This window comes from Microtus oregoni, unplaced genomic scaffold, assembly GCF_018167655.1.
Source record: "Microtus oregoni isolate MIOR12 unplaced genomic scaffold, Mior012 000022F_ref0000154, whole genome shotgun sequence".
NCBI classification, from domain to species: domain Eukaryota; kingdom Metazoa; phylum Chordata; class Mammalia; order Rodentia; family Cricetidae; genus Microtus; species Microtus oregoni.
The window spans coordinates 36089893-36107276 of record NW_024543081.1 but is presented as its reverse complement, the minus strand read 5'-3'; the positions used below and the strand labels follow the sequence as shown (position 1 = coordinate 36107276).

Genomic DNA, 17384 nt, shown 5'->3' with positions numbered 1-17384 from the left:
GTGTCTCATTGTCATGAAAAGTCCTCAGTTATTAAAACATTAAATGTCCTATTCTGTAATCTTTGAAAGACACGAAGGATGTCTATCTAAAATATATCTCTATATATCTAGAAAATCTAACTAACATGACTACAAGCTTTACTATTATTGATGATTATCCATTAACAACCTATATTTCTCAATTATACAGTACATATTTAAATGAACTACACAATCACAATACCTTAATCAAAATCAGAAACACTTATACATATAACAAAATTGACCTTAAATTTCTATCAATAAAGCAAAATCTATACTAATGTAAATTATTCATATCTATATCATATCCCCCTTTAAATGTAAAAGGACGTTTATAAACCATATTTGGGAACATGGGCGCAGTTTTTTCTCTCCAAACTGCTTCCTGCTGAATGGGGGCGTCGTTAATTAGGTCTTTCATGGTATAACCTGTGTGCTAGTTTCATCTCAGTTGGCAGTTGAGCCAAGCAATTTTCTGAAGGTGTTCACACCAACCCTTCAGGAGGGCGTGGCCCATCATACCAAATCGGAGTAGAAGAAATGAACAGCGTCTCATCCTCTGTGAAAACAAAATAAGAAACTCCTTTCCAAAGTATCATGTCCTTAGATCCAAATTTCAAATTTAAGGCATTTTCAAAGTATCTATGTTGGATTAGTTCAGCAGCATTTATAAACAAATATCTTTTAGCAGTTGTTTGTCCTTCCTCAGCATTCAAACAATTCAAAGAGAGCATAATAGCATACAGTATCAAAATTCTCTGTTTATTTTCCATCTTTGTACAGCTTTGTTTTAACCTCTATTTCGTTTATTTTTACTTTTAACTTTTTGCTTTTTGAGACAGGTTCTCTGTATCTTTGACCTGAAGTAACTCTGTAAACCAGGCTTTGAACTCTCAGAGATCCGCCCGTCTCTGCCTCCCAGGCATTCAGGATTAAAGGTGTACACTACGACACCTTGACCTCACAGAGATCTGTTTGTCTCTGCCTTCTAGGCACTGGGATTAAAGGCGTGTGCTACCACACACAACAACTCTCTTCCTTTTTTTTGTTTTTTACTTTAAGAACTTCAACTTTTAGTCTGCGTATATTTTTAACACACTGTAAACCATTTAAAAATTTTCTTTGTCTTTGAATCTCTCTTTACTGTATCTCTCTCTGTTTTTCTGACCACATGAGTCTTTAATTTACCAAGCAATATCAGTAGGACTAAAGGCGTGGCTTTGCCAGCTAGATCCAGTCCATTCCTTAGCTTTCCAGCCTCATGGCGGAGGTACTGGCTGTAGCCAGCAAGCGAGCTTCAACAGCCTGTGCTTGAAAACCGCCTGCGTAAAAGAGTCAGAGTTTGTCCTGGCAGGACAGCCCAGAAAGCCGGCATTTTTAAACGGCGCAGCTTTTTTCCTGCTATGGCTGAAAACCGAAAAACATGCGTTCAGCTTTTCGTCAACACCGTTTAAGTTTTTCGTGGCAGGACCTCTTAATGAGCTGCAGGCTTTGCAGCTAAAGCTGAGTCAGGAAGCCTCTCTTAGATGAAGGCGCATGCTTGCCTCTAGCAAGCAGAGTAGAACCGAGAAATTGCTGCTACCAAGAAACCAGGCACAATGCTTTCATTTTGTTCTAGAATTACTTCCCAAGCTGTCTCTCTCAGGCTTTATGTGGAAGCAGTTGTCCACGTGGGCGCCATATGTAGTAATAAGAGGCGGCAGGGCTGCGTCCCCAGCACCCCGGCTGTCTGCTCTGCTAGCTTATGCCCCGAAATAACAACACACAAACTGTATTCATTTAAACACTGCCTGGCCCATTCTCTTCTAGGCTAATTCTCACATATTAATTTAGCCCATTTATAATCATCTGTGTGTAGCACCCCAAGGTGCGCTTACCAGGGAGATTCTAGCCTAGTCCATCCTGGGTCGGAGCTTCATCCCGGGAGCGGGGCATGGCGTCTCTCTCTGAGGCGTCTGCCCCCGAGAGAGCTGTGGAGTCTCTGACCTCACTTCCTCTTCCTCCCAGCATTTTGTTCTGTTTACTCCTCCCACCTATCCTCTAACCAATAAAATGGGCCAGGGCAGTGCCTTTATTAGCCAATGACCTTCCTCCATCAAACATCTATGAAGATTAATTTTCTCTGTTTCCAATGAGAAAGTTAAAGTGAACATCTTCGACAACTGGCATGGATATCCTCAGTGAGTTCACACAAACATCTATACAATGGCTTCCCCCCTTTAATTGAAAGTAGATTCTCTTCTCATAAAATAAATCTGATTACAGTTTCCTTTCCCTCTACTCCTCTCGTTCCTCCCCACCTCCCCTCCCATCCAGATTCACTCACTTTCTACCTCTCATTAGAAAAGAGCAGGCTTCCACAAGATAATAATAAAATAAAACACAATAAGATAAAACAAAAACCATCATATCAAAGTAGGACAAGACAAACCAACAGAAAGAAAAGAGCCTAAGAGAAGGCACAAGAATCTCATCCACATACTCAGGAATCCCATAAAAACACGAAATTGGAAGCCATAATATTATACACAGAGGCCTTAAGTGCAGACCTGTGCAGATGCTGTGCATGCTGCCTCAGTCCCTGTGAGTTCATAAGAACTTCGCTCATGGTGATTTAGAAGAACTTGTTTTCTTGGTGTCCACCATTCCCTCTGGGTCTTACACTCTTTCTGCCTCCTCTTCTGCTGGGTTCCTTAAGGTCTGAGGGGAGAAACTTGATGGAAACAACCCATTTAAAGCTGAGTGCACCAAGCTCTCTCTCTCTCTCTCTCTCTCTCTCTCTCTCTCTCTCTCTCTCTCTGTGTGTGTGTGTGTGTGTGTGTGTGTGTGTGCGCGCGCGCGCGTGCATGCACACGCTCACGAAATGTCTGGTTTGGGGTCTTTATATTTGCACACAGTGAATTTTAAGAAAGAGAAACCCTTTATGAGAGAATGTACTCACAAAAAAATCTCATTGGCACTCAGAACCTCACATTTTGGTATATACTTTCCACACATCCTTTCATCAGTTGTATGGGGCCTACATTTTAGGCCAAAGACTAAAAAGTCAAAGTAGAACAGCTGTGTCTTTCGTTAACTAAGGTTTACTATTGTGTGGCGCATAGAAAGATTAAAGACACAAGATTAAAGATATAAGTCCCTGCCCCGATTCCCTTTAAATTTGCCATACACATACATATTTTACAAAAGTCTGTTGTTATAATTAGCAGATTTTGTCAGCAAAAGCCCCTAAAGGCACAAAATCAGTTACTCAGCTCAGCTCATCCTAATGGGGGAAGCAGATTTTAGAATTCCTTTATAGAGGGAGAATATGAAACCTAAAGTTACATAACTTGTGCAAAAAGAAAGAAGATTTAGAAATCTAGTTTTGTATGGTCCAGAGCCTTCTACTACAGGACAGCTACATGTGTTTCAATTTCACCCAAGGGAACTCAGTCAACATTGTCATTTTCTATCACTTATCAGCAAGACACAGCACTGAGATTACAAGATACATCAGCGATTAGCAAAAGCATCATCAGCCCTTCTCTCTGTGGCTGGACCACAGCTTAGCAAGGGCACAGCTTCAGACCTTGAGTGTTTCATTGGCAAGGGTCTCACCTTTGCTGTCTCAGCTTCTCCCTGCAGTCTCTTGGGGGTTCCTTTTTGGTCAGGCACCTTCTGGAATTTTTTGTTTTTAATGGACTGAGATTCTACACCTTCAGCTTCAATCTGCAGCTTAATTCCTTCAGCATGGGCAGGGTGATCAATGCCCCTCGGATTCAAACCACAGTGAAGAGCTAGGAGAGACGAATACATAGATCTCAGACAACAAATCATACAGAGAAAGTGTCTGTGACAGAAAATATTTCATCAGGCCTAAGTGGGAAGAAACAAGGTTTCTGTGAGTTGAGAGGTGGTTTAATGACAGCGGGAAATAGCATAGGTGAGGAAAGAATATGGCATTGCGGGAAATCTTGAGCTTGGAAGCGAAAACCCAAATCCCTCAATTCCAAAGACTTTTGCTTTGAGCACATTGCTAATACCCGCATTACAGACGGAGTACCAGGTCAGGTAATGTCATTACTGCCTCCCGCTTAGCTATTTTAACCCTGCAGTCTAGTTTATTGCTCTGTCTTCATCTAGAACTTGCTCACACCCTGCACCCTACTGAAATCTTCTATTTATAAAACATCCATCCACTTAATCTACCCTCTTAAATTCATTCTGTCTATATTTGGTGGGCATGTGTATATACTGTTGTTGTGGTAGACTCTTCCAATGTGGACTTAAATAACACAAGTGGAACGTTCGAAGAACTGTGCCGACCAATGAACTCACAGTTTTTAAAAGTCATCAGTGCTACAAAATAGGAAAAGAAAAAAAGATGAAGGTGGGGACATTAGAGTACTCAAGTCCAGTAGCTTCAATTTTTCATCTTAGTCTCTGTATCTTCTGAAATTGACTATCTCTACCAATGAAATCTGGGGCTCATATTTTTATATATTTATTTGAAAAACATGGATACACTCCTCCTATGTACCCAATTTTATCTAAGAAATAGCAATGAGTGTTATGAAAATCACATATTCCCCTAGACAAATTCTCACAAACCACCACTTTTGCACATAGGTCTGTATACTTGCATGTGTGCCCATGGCATCCATGTTCATGTGTTGTAGGATGTGTAATAATAAAGTATTTCAGATCTCTGTGTTCCAGAACAATAAGATTTAAATTCTCATCCACATCACCAACTCTTTGACCTCAGATGGGTCAAAGTCAAATACTAGAATCTCCCCTTTATCTCTGCTAAGACATTAATTCACTGACAAACACCCCTATTCCATCATCTTGAGCTTCCCCCTTTTCATTTTTCTTCTTTGGTCACCTTTTCCAGTCTTCATCCCTGCATTTTTCACTAGTCTTTCTATCCAGGCTGCAGTCCCCACTCCTCTTACTGAGTCCTGAAGACTGTTTTATAGGGAGAATAATTTGAGAGAATACTCCCCAAGAGAAGGAAGGTCAGGCATTTTCTTCCCATTCTCCACTTTCTTACTACCAGGTACCATTGACTCCCATAGCTTTTGATACAGGAAGTACCCAATCTGAATATGCCCCAAACTGGACTTCAGTTTTCTTTTTGTAATTTTATTTTATTTTATTTTCATTGATTTTTATTGAGCTCAACATTTTTCTCTGATTCCCTCCTTGTCTATCCCATCCCTTTCAATCCTCTCCCAAGGTCCTCAAGCTCCTAATTCACTAAAGAGATCTTGTCTTTTTCTACTTCCCATGTAAATTAGATCTATGTATGTTTCTCTTAGGGTCCTCATTGTTGTCTAGGTTCTCTGAGATTGTGATTTGTGGGCTGGTTTTCTTTGCTTTATGTTTAAAATACACTTATGAGTGAGTACATGTGATCATTGTCATTCTGTGTCTGGGTTACCTCACTCAAAATGATGTTTTCTACCTCCATCCATTTGGCAAAATTCAAGAAACATCTGCCTGTTGATTTCCCAAAATTGAGGAGTCATTCATGACTTCACTCTCCCCAAGATTCACCACAATCCCTCTCACCTCCCACCAAAACTATTAGCCGGAGCACAAACAAAAGCTCAAATGCATCCCAGTTCCATTTCCACTGTCCCCACTGTAGAGCAAGGCAGGCATCAGATGCTTAGATCAACAACCTAATTCATCTGCTTCTTCTTGTCCTTTAAGACCCAGTAATATAAATGTGTGTCTACCCTGTCACCAGACTCCTTTCCTTAAAGTGTTTCAGTGGCCTCATTTCACACTCAGGTAATTCAGAAAGCTTCATCTTCTTCAACAAATCCTATTGTTATCTGCCTACCTTGATCTTCCCAGCTTCTCTACCCACACCCAATTTCCCTTGATCATCATGTTTTGTTCATGTGATTCCTTTTTCTCTTCACCAAGTTCTTTCCCAACTTGAATATCTGTGCCTCTTTCTTTGCTTAAAATGGTCTCCATTATTCACTTACCTACTTAGCCTGTAAGTTTTTGCCTTTAATGTGAATTCTCTGTGTACCTTTTTCTAATACTGATTTTCACCCTTGCACCTGTGACCTTCCCTGGCATACCAGGTACCTTGGCGAATAAATACCCAAGAATCTAAACCATCTGACTGAAAGAAAGATCATAGGCATGCAATCTCCTGCCATTTTATAGAGATATTATTAGTGCATTTCTCTCCCCCTAGTTCTTTAGCTTCCCTAAAAGCAATGAACAGTCCTGTCACAAATTTAAGCACTCGGGATGTATCAGTTCATGTGCCCTCCCTCAGGCTTTGTTCTGAATCTCAAATGATATTCATGAAAAACTCTGCCAGACATAATTATATTCATTTTTCAGATAAGGGAAATGAGGCTCAAAAGGGTTATGGTCACAAAAGGTCACACAGGTGTCTGCAGAAGGTCACAAAGATCAAGGATCATTTGGAATGCACACAATTTTAAGTTAGAGATGAGTACATCCAACCTAGATTAAATAGAAAGGAAACTTGTAAGTTTTTATAATGGAAAGTTCTGTCTAAGTACAAGTCCCAAGCTAGCTGAGTTTGTGGCTCAAGAATCCTCTAAAGGACCTTGAGCCCCCTCCCCATCTCCCCATGTTGCTATTGGTAGCATCACCTTTATCCTACACATAGAGACCCTTAGCTACATGCTTCAGATATCAACCTTGAATAAGAGAGAACTTAGGCATCGTTCTTTCCCCCAAATCATCTTCTAAACGTTAATCCTTTCCTACTGGCTGAAAGGGAATCACATGTTCATTATTGAAATGCGACCAACTGAAATTCAACTACCCTCAGTTTCCCTAACACTTACTGCTGCTACTCAGTAAAGTCAGAATATAATGAAGATTGGAGAACAAGCTACAATGTTCAAATTACAGTGATAGAAAGAGAACCTGTAAGAGCATGAAACTAATTACTGTTAATATCAATCAGTTTTTACATCTCCAAAGACCAGCTGACTTAAAATGAATATTCAATTACATATCCTAAAATTGTGATTATACCAAAAAGGTGTGCTTCTGTAGGGAGATAGCAGATTCACATGGGATGAAATTAGACATGAATGAGGGAGAGAAAAATGCCCAGCTTTGATCTTTCTCTTCCAGCATGATTCCCTGTTGCTTTCTGCATTGAAATTCAGGGTGTGGGAATATCACTGAACTGCTATAAGCTTCCATCACCTCAGATTTTCTCACTCTATCACCTCCCGCCAAATGAGGCTCCCATACTCTCTTCATCTAGTCTCATGGGTCCCTCCCTTAGAAAGAAGTTTTATTCTACCTGTGCACTAATCTAAACTTTCACCTTCCTCTTGAGAGGCAGGTGCATCTGAAGGGAAGATGATGTCTTCCAAATGGAATCTTAACACCATGATAGATACATACACACTTGTGGTGAAGATTTCCCATGCTAATTGTTTTTTAACAACTAGGTTCTTTCTAACACACATTTTGGATTTGGACTCTTAATTTTGAAATGTTCAATGCTAAGACATTAAATAAAAGTCATAAGCAGGAAAACTTTTAGGTAAAGAATTCAAGCTTTCTATGTCAGTTCAATAACTAGAAACTTGTTAAGCACAAGAATATTTGAGAAAAATCAAAGAAACATGAAGGGTGCCTCAAAGCTGAACCCCGAGCAGCTGAGCCCATTAAATTGAGTAAATAACTTTAGTGAAAACAAGCAAGGGTAGTGATGAAGACAGAAACAAGAAAGCAAAAGGGGATGCTTTGTACATGATGGGCAGAGATGAAGGTTACACCTTAGAGGAGGCCACTGGAACATCGCTTGATTTGTAAATATCAGGGACATGAAATTTCAGGGAAAACAAAACAGTCTGTCAGAAATACTTTTAAATAAATAAGTCCAAGAGCAAAAAACTAAATTAATGCTAGGTTTGCAGTCAAGGAGGGAACAGCTATGGTAGATTTAAGTATTTGTGTGATGAATAAGGCTACGTGTATAGAAAGTCAAGAAACTATATATGCCTCTTGTTTATAGACTCTCTTATACTTTGAACATCAAATATTTTCCTAGCGGAGAAAACTTTACTACTGATTTAAGGCATGACTGTGTAAAAAGAGGAGAATTCTGGTTCATTCTACAGCTGAGCAAATGCTTCATTTCTTAAATGTATAGGATATGCAGTGCTTGAGTTTTGAGAGTGGAGATAATGATGCTAAATATGAGATGGTGCATATCTGCCCTCCTAGAATCTGCAACTGTGGTTAGGGAGGCAGACACACCTATGTGGTGGATATATATATATATATATATATATATGTGTGTGTGTGTGTGTGTATGTGTGTGTGTTGTGTATTTTTTCTTGGGCATTCAGTTCCTTCTGAGAATAGGCATATGAGGCAGTGTAAGCAAAGGATTATTGCTGGAGGAGATGTCTTGGTTGACATATATGCCAAGTAGGCTGGCTTCCCAAACAAGGGAGCTGATATTACAAAGAGTGCCTAACATGAGCCAATATCAAGAAAATATGAAAGTCTAGGTTGATGCTGGGGATGACAAAACAAAAGAGTGATATTGGTAAACAGAAAGGTGAACCATCTAAATGTCCCTGGATGGAGCGAGGGCTGGTAAAAGTGTGACAAAGGAAATGGAATTGTAATTTCGTCTTCAACATGAATAAGGTCTTGAGAGAAGGAAATGACATGGATGAACACTGAGGAAATGACATGAGTCTGTCACAAAGGACACACGAAGCTCTGGGTGGTGACTCACGCCTACAGTCCTAGCTCTTGGATGATTGCGGCAGGAGAACTGTCATGAGTTTGAGGCCCAGGCTTCATAATGAATTTCAGGTCAGCCTGAACTACAGAATTCAACCTTGTCTCAAGAAAACCAAAAGAGAATAAAAAGATAAAAATTGTATGAATATTTAGAACAAATCTCACATGAATCCACTTTTTTTAATTTATTTATTTATTAAAGATTTCTGTCTCTTCCCCGCCACCGCCTCCCATTTCCCTCCCCCTCCCCCAATTAAGCCCCCCCCTCCTCAGCCCGAAAAGCAATCAGGGTTCCCTGACCTGTTGGAGGTCCAAGGACCACCCACCTCCATCCAGGCCTAGTAAGGTGAGCATCCCAACTACCTAGGCTCCCACAAAGCCAGTATGTGCAGTAGGATCAAAAACCCATTGCCATTGTTCTTGAGTTCTCAGTAGTCCTCATTGTCCGCTATGTTCAGAGAGTCCGGTTTTATCGCAGGCTTTTCCAGACCCAGGCCAGCTGGCCTTGGTGAGCCACTTTTATTAGAGCCGTCAAATCCACAAAGTTCAACAATGAAACAGTTGTTACCCAGGGGCTGGGGTAGAAGAGAAGGTGTGTGGGGTGGTAATGGTTACTTAGTATGAATGTCTTATATACCGTAAGACACTTAGAAGGACTGGAATTACATTTTACCATAATAACCATTTAAAAAAAAGTAAACAACAAAAAGCCCACCATGCTCACTCCCACTTCCACCCATTATGTCATTACCAATGAGTAGAAAGTAAAGTTCTCAAGCAATTGTTATTCGAAGGCTTCAGACTTTGTCAGTAACCTCACTGTTATTCTCAGATAGTAGAACAACTTTTTTTGTTATTATGGACACGCACGTGTGTGTGTGTGTGTACACATACATACATATGGAAAGAAAAAAACCCAGCTCAACAATACTTTAGAACTTTCTGGAAAAGGAATCACCACCACACTTGGTTCCATCCAAACTGGACTGCCAATTGCTTCAAAGCAAGCTGAGTCTTTATTTATTTATTTATTTATTTATTTTTTTTTTGAGACAGGTCTTTTCTTTGTAGCTTTGAAGTCTGTTCTGGAACTCGCTCTGTATGCAGGGCTGGCCTTAACTCACAGACATCCACCTGCTTCTGCCTCCTAAGTGCTGGGATTAAAACCCTGCACCACCACCACCTGGTACAAACTTGGTCCTTTAAGAGCTGCACCTTTTGGAATGCTATTTAGATGTGACTTAGAAGACAGCAGCAATCAAGGAAGTACTAGGCTCATTTTGTCTTCTCCCAATGATATATAACGATAATGATAGATAGATAGATAGATAGATAGATAGATAGATAGATAGACAGACAGGTAGATATAGATACAGACATAGATATAGGAATAAGAAGAATCACAAGACATACCATATCACTACACTGATTTATAGCATACTTTGCCAAGAAGTCTTTCAAATTCCCAATCCTTCCTAACTCCAGACATCTCACATGAAACAAAAAAAAAAAAATGGAGCTTTGTTCATGTCCAAAACTTCCATATTCTGACAAAGCTTTGCCTTAAACAGAGACAATGAGCAAACATTTCCCATAAAACCACAGGGTAAAATGGCTCAGGAGCAGCACTTCCACTGCAGACGCCTGAAGTGTGTGTGCTACCCCGCCTTGGCTGGACTAATAACTCTACACAGCACTCTCTGGCATTATCTGAATGGATCACCCCTTCAAGCAGTATTAATGCTGTCTTCTTTCCACTGTGAAGCCTTAACTGAGCTTGCACTCAGTGTATTTACCCAAACAATGCTGACAATCCACATTTTTTTCTTATTAGAAGATCGGAATGTGTCTCTGCGTGTACGTGCTGTGAATCACAGCTTTTATAACATGACCACCTAGACTACCATAGTTCCCAGGAGATACTAACTACATTTTATTGAGCTTTACACACCCAGTGCCTGGCCAAATAACCAATTTAACAGTAGATACTGAGTCATTGTTTAAAGAAAAGGCTCGACATGATGGAATGATTCTGATTCAATCCTATTCATTCTGGTTGCCTTCTGAATAACTTGTGTGTTTTTCAGAACAGCAAATAAAGGTTGCTTCCGAACTACCTGTCCAATTCACAGAAATGACAGAACTACAGAACTATTTTGATATGCTTGACTATCATCTGCAGAATGAGGATGCTCTTTTTCATTTTTATTCCCAAAGAGCCTAAATAGCTATAGATAGCTGCACCCAATAAACATTGTCATGTGAATGAATGGTCTTAGAAATAAAGATATTACGATCCCTATCATTAGATTCTAGAATTGTGGTAGCTTGTTTCAAATTGCAATGTGCATGTCTTGTTTCTAGCTGGAGATGAAGTCCCTGAAGAAAACATCCTTTCTGTCACACCTCTCTCATATAAGATACACAGAATAGATACTCTACAAATATCAGTTAAGTAATAACTATGGATTTTGGATTTAAATTCAGTAGAGTCTTTCTAGCAGAAATAATCTGCTTATCACACACGTTCTCAGTTGTAGACACCTGGACATACAAACACATTTCCAGAACTTTTCCCTTTCATCCATTCCACGACAGAGTGTCAAAGCTTGCCTCAATTTCCCAGCCACCCTTGCAGCCACATGTGACCATGGGCAGATGCCAGAGCAGAGGACATGAGAGCAGGAGTTTGAGGGGAGGGAAAAGTACCAGAACGGACACATAAGGACATCTTTCGATACTAGTTTTCCCTCTTCTCTTTACCTGGAATTCAAGAGAAGTCTAGAATGGCTGCATACATGAGAGGTGATCAAGAGACAAATGGTCACATTGGCTGACATCTTTGAGAGAATCAGACTTTGTCCCTAAATACTAACCTTCAAACTTCAGAGCACAGGAGAAAACCAGTCACCTGCTTGTGGTGACACTGCGAGTCAAATCGTGGGCAATTTTTATGAGGCTTGCAGAGTGCATTACTCCATTTTAACAATAGTAGATGACCGCTTAGCTCTCCCGAAAAGAGGGGAAAAACGGCAAAACTGGCCCTGGGACAATATTCTGGTCCAGGTTTCATCCTTTCATCATGACTCAGAAACTGGATAAAGCACAGGAGTAACTTACAAGGAAGAGGCATATGAAAGATATCGTTATAGAAAACATCAGTTATCAGAGACAGAATCAATGCAGGAAGCACCATGAAGAAGTGAGAGCAAAAGCATTTCTTCTTTATGACTGTGTGTCACCAACGATAGTTCCTAGAGAATCCGTAGATGTTTATCATAAATCATAAGGTGTTTGTACACGGGTACCTGAATACCAAGAGTTAAATGTGAAAATACTTTTGTTCAACTAATAGAGAGCACAGTGTCTCTTTGGGCAAAATAACCTAACCAGTAGGCATCTATCATGCTAGGGAAAAGGAGAGCAAGGTATGTCAATCAAATCCTGCCTACTTTGCTGCTATCTGGCCAATGGCCAAAGAATAATTCACATTTTAAAATGGTTGTAGGGGCTACAGAATTGGCTTGGGAGGTTAAGAGCAATGGTTGCTCTTGAAGAGAATCCTGTTTGAAATTCCCAGCACCCACATGGTGGCTCACAACTGACTGTTGACTCCAGTCCCAAGGGATCATACACTGTTCTGACATGGTACACATACATACACACAGGCAAAAACAAAACAAAACAAAAAACAAAGCCTCATACACAAAATAATAAATCTAAAATTACTGAGAAAAAACCAAAATGGATATTTTGTAACATATGAGAATATTAAGAAATTCAAATTTGGATGTCTATAAATAAAGTTTTACTGGAACACAGCCATGCTCGTTTATTCAAGTATTATCCATTTGCTTTTGTGCTACAATTGCAGAAATGAGTTAAAACAGAGACAGTGTTCCCTAAGGACTGAAATATTGACTAGCCTTCCCTCTGTAGAAAATTTTGACTTTTGTTCTAGAGTAGAGTGTAGCTCTACCCTGGGGAATGATGGGGTATAAAAACCCAATCTCTATACCCTAGTAACAACTCTGAGGAATTTCTGAGTCTTACCAAGTCTTCAATTTCATTCTCTCCCACCTCCAGGCAATTCAAAGTGAGCCTAATTTTATCACTTGTGTCAGGATGTGAGGAACCAGAATGTGATTTACAAAACCCTCCTCTAGTGAACTCAATCTAGGTTACCACACATACGCTGAAGCTTCAAACTTGCACACACAAGCAGAATTCCTTTTCTCTGTACTAGAACAGCAGTGCTAAGATATACAACTGCCAGAAAAGTCATGAAGCAGCGCGAAACAGTGGATGCACTCATCCTCAGAACATCTAAGCAACTGGTGATGAAAGAAAGGACCAAGAAGACAGAACATATCCCATCAATGAAAATAAAAGCAAAGAAATAGCATGAAGACTCATGAAACACAGCAGCTGTCCTCACATGGGCTAATTGGTCTTACGTCAATTTGATACAAGCTAGAGTCATTGGAGTGGAGGGAGGCTCAATTGAAAACAATGGCTAAGACCTGGCTCTAAGCATGCCTAAAGGTCATTTCCTTAATTAGTGATTGATGCAGGAGGTTCTAGCCCATTATGGGTTGTTTCATCTGCACATGGTGATCCTAAGGTTTATAAGAAAGCAGGATGAGCAATATATGAACAACAGTCCAGTAAGCAGCACTCCTCCATGGCCTCTGCATCAGCTGCTGCCTTCGGTTTCCTGCTGTGTTTGAGTTCCTATCCTGACTTCCTCCACTGATGGACTATGATGTGTCCTCATAAACCAAAGGCCCTCCCCAACTTGCTTCAGCTATGGTGTTTCTTCACAGTAATAGTAACCCAAAGATGATACCCATGTATCCAATGGAAGGCCTGGCCACACTGATGTGGCTTTTGGATCTGAGTCAAGATGACTCTACATCCCAACCAGATGTTCACACCACATGCAGCTGTGTGATGACAGTGTCCCTTCTGAAGCACATGATACACACTCACTCCGTTTTCTTTTTGTCTACAAAGACAATTTCGTCTTTGTTGAATAGATTCTTATCATCAATGTCATTCTTCAAAGACTACCAAGACTACCTAATTGTGATGACTGCATCAAATATTCACCCATATTAGCCAGTATATCTGGACTAGACAATCTAAATATGGTAGATATTAAAAGACTCTTTAAGTATTTTAGCATCAATAAATGGAGTGGGGGAAAGTTTATACAATCACTGAGGGTCAAACATTAAATATTTTCACTCGTAAAAAGGACATAATGCTAAATACTGAGGTATCTATCTTATTAGAAAAGGGGTGTGGATATCTTCCTGTGGGAGTGAGAAATGAACTACATCACTTCACTCTGAAATATTTAACGATGACATATGAAGCATACTTCATACTTGAACTATTTATTGATAGATGATGGATAGATAGAGAATAGCGATATAAATAATACATGATAGATAGAAAGATGATAGATAGACAGACAGGTAGGGAGAGAGAGAGAGAGACAGAGAGAGAGAGAGGCCCAAATTTGTTCAACCAACATGTATTATTGGTTTATGAAATGATGCTTCTTCATGGGTATCCTACTCTGTTTTGTGTTAAAGTTATCTCATAAAATAAAACTCAAACTGGTAGACACTACAAATAAGGCAAACATAAGACTGAAGAGAAGACAAGGCAGGCCATATAAAGATCTGACAACTAGAGGAATAGTGTGGACGTGAATTCCTTTACCTTTCTTTCCCTCACATATTGAAGACTCCGAGCTGAAGGAGCCCAGGCAGAAAGACATGACTGAAGCTTAGCAACCAAAGGGCCAGGAAAGGGAGAGTCTAGAAGGATGGAAAATGTGTAGACATAGCTCTTCTACTCTGGAATGAGAGAAAACAATGTAACCCCACTATCCATTCTAGCAACAGCTGAGGAGAGTGACCTTCTACCCTCACTCCGTTGAAACAAGGTACTCGAACATATTAAGGAGGTAGTTAGTTCTCACATGAGATGATTTTAATGAGATCCAGTGTCTCATGACATGAACTGAAAATATCCATTTCCAATGACAATGAAACTGCCTATAACCAAGAATCAAAGGATCTCAGAAGGGAAAATGATATTCAGTGGATGACAGCACCAAGATTACTGTGGTGTGAAAGTATTGGGTAAGAATTTTGAAGCAGGGGGGGTAGGCGCTTTGTCTGCGAGCTGCCCAACCAGCACGGAGGCCTGATCTTTCGGCGCCAGGAGACCCAGCATTGGGGTGAGTTTCTGGCCCACGGCGCCAGCCTGGGACGGGGAGCTCGGGGGTTTCTTGGCCCCCTGTCCTGCTTGGGCTCTCTGCAGGGCCTCTACTCCCCGGGTGCTGCCTCTTTCTTCCTGGCCCACCCAGCTTCCGTCCAGAGCCCTCCCCACTTCGCCCCCACTGCCCTCTTTTGGCGCGTGGCATCGCCCAGCGCAGCCTATCTGGGCGCTGGGTCCGAGTACCCGGGGCTCCCGGGGGGCAGCAGTTCCTTTGTTTCTGTGGCCTGCCTGCACCAAGCGGGGTAGGCGCTTTGTCTGCGAGCTGCCCAACCAGCACGGAGGCCTGATCTTTCGGCGCCAGGAGACCCAGCATTGGGGTGAGTTTCTGGCCCACGGCGCCAGCCTGGGACGGGGAGCTCGGGGGTTTCTTGGCCCCCTGTCCTGCTTGGGCTCTCTGCAGGGCCTCTACTCCCCGGGTGCTGCCTCTTTCTTCCTGGCCCACCCAGCTTCCGTCCAGAGCCCTCCCCACTTCGCCCCCACTGCCCTCTTTTGGCGCGTGGCATCGCCCAGCCCAGCCTATCTGGGCGCTGGGTCCGAGTACTCGGGGCTCCCGGGGGGGGGGGGGGCAGCAGTTCCTTTGTTTCTGTGGCCTGCCTGCACCAAGCGGGGTAGGCGCTTTGTCTGCGAGCTGCCCAACCAGCACGGAGGCCTGATCTTTCGGCACCAGGAGACCCAGCATTGGGGTGAGTTTCTGGCCCACGGCGCCAGCCTGGGACGGGGAGCTCGGGGGTATCTTGGCCCCCTGTCCTGCTTGGGCTCTCTGCAGGGCCTCTACTCCCCGGGTGCTGCCTCTTTCTTCCTGGCCCACCCAGCTTCCGTCCAGAGCCCTCCCCACTTCGCCCCCACTGCCCTCTTTAGGCGCGTGGCATCGCCCAGCCCAGCCTATCTGGGCGCAGGGTCCGAGTATCCCGGGCTCCCGGGCGGGCAGCAGTTCCTTTGTTTCTGTGGCCTGCCTGCACCAAGCGGGGTAGGCGCTTTGTCTGCAAGCTGCCCAACCAGCACGGAGGCCTGATCTTTCGGCGCCAGGAGACCCAGCATTGGGAGAGCAAACATTGGGGAGAGACAGCGTTTGGTAGGCAAGGAGACCTAATCCGGTAAAAGAAGATCCATAGGGAGCATTTGGAAGAAGAGATGGGCCGACGTCAAGGCAAGAATTCGCCCAACAAGCTGAAAAGCAACATGAAGCTACCAGAAACAAGCGATCTCACAACGGGAGGACAAGAACCCCTTAATCAAGAGGAAGGAGAAAAGATTGACTTCATGAAAGTGATTGACAACCTTAAACAGCATGTAAAAAACGCCCTTATAGAAATGGATGAGAAATATAACAGAAAGTTTGAAGAATTGAATAAATCAGTGAATGATACCCTAGAAAACCAAGGAAAAACAATCAAACAGATAATGGAAACAGTTCAAGACCTGAAAACTGAAATGGAGACAAAGAAGAAAACACAAACAGAGGGCCGTCTGGACATGGAAAATCTAGGTAAACGAATAGAGACTACAGAAACAAGCATAACCAGCAGAATACAAGAGATAGAAGAAAGACTCTCGGATTCTGAAGATACCATAGAGAAAATAAACACAATGATCAAAGAAAACAGCAAGTCCAACAAACTCTCATCACAAAACATTCAGGAAATATGGGACACAATAAAAAGACCAAACCTAAGAATAATAGGAGTAGAAGAAGGAGAAGAAGGGCAGCTCAATGGTCCAGAAAATCTATTTAATAAAATTATAGAAGAAAACTTTCCCAACCTAAAGAAAGATTTTCCTATGAAGGTGCAAGAAGCATACAGAACACCGAATAGGCTGGATCAAAAAAAAAATCCCCTCGCCATATAATTATCAAAACACAAAGCATACAGAATAAGGAAAGAATATTAAGAGCTGCAAAGGAAAAAGGCCAAATTACTTATAAAGGTAAACCTATCAGACTTACACCTGACTTCTCCATGGAAACCATGAAAGCCAGAAGGTCCTGGATAGATGTACTGCAGAAACTGAGAGACCATGGGTGCAAGCCCAGATTACTATACCCAGCCAAGCTTTCATTCACTATAAATGGAGAAAATAAAATTTTCCAGGATAAAAACAAATTTAAACAATATGCAGCCACAAATCCAGCCTTACAGAAAGTAATTGAAGGAAAATCACTAACCAAGGAGTCCAAAAATGACCACAATAACTCAGACATCTAGAGACCCTTCACCAACACAAAACAAAGAAGGGAAACACACAAACTCTACGACTAAAAAAAAAATGACCGGAGTTAACAACCACTGGTCATTAATATC

At 41.6% G+C, this 17384-nt stretch overlaps 1 protein-coding gene across 3 annotated transcripts in view; it reads right to left on the bottom strand.

The window, feature by feature from the left end:
* Samd12 (sterile alpha motif domain containing 12) overlaps positions 1-17384 on the bottom strand; it is a 404598-nt gene that overhangs the window by 355896 nt on the left and 31318 nt on the right. For all 3 annotated transcript variants that reach the window (XM_041672179.1, XM_041672181.1, XM_041672180.1), the window contains exon 2: positions 3622-3800. In XM_041672179.1, coding sequence (XP_041528113.1) covers positions 3622-3800 — 179 coding nt within the window. The remainder of the gene's footprint in view (positions 1-3621; positions 3801-17384) is intronic.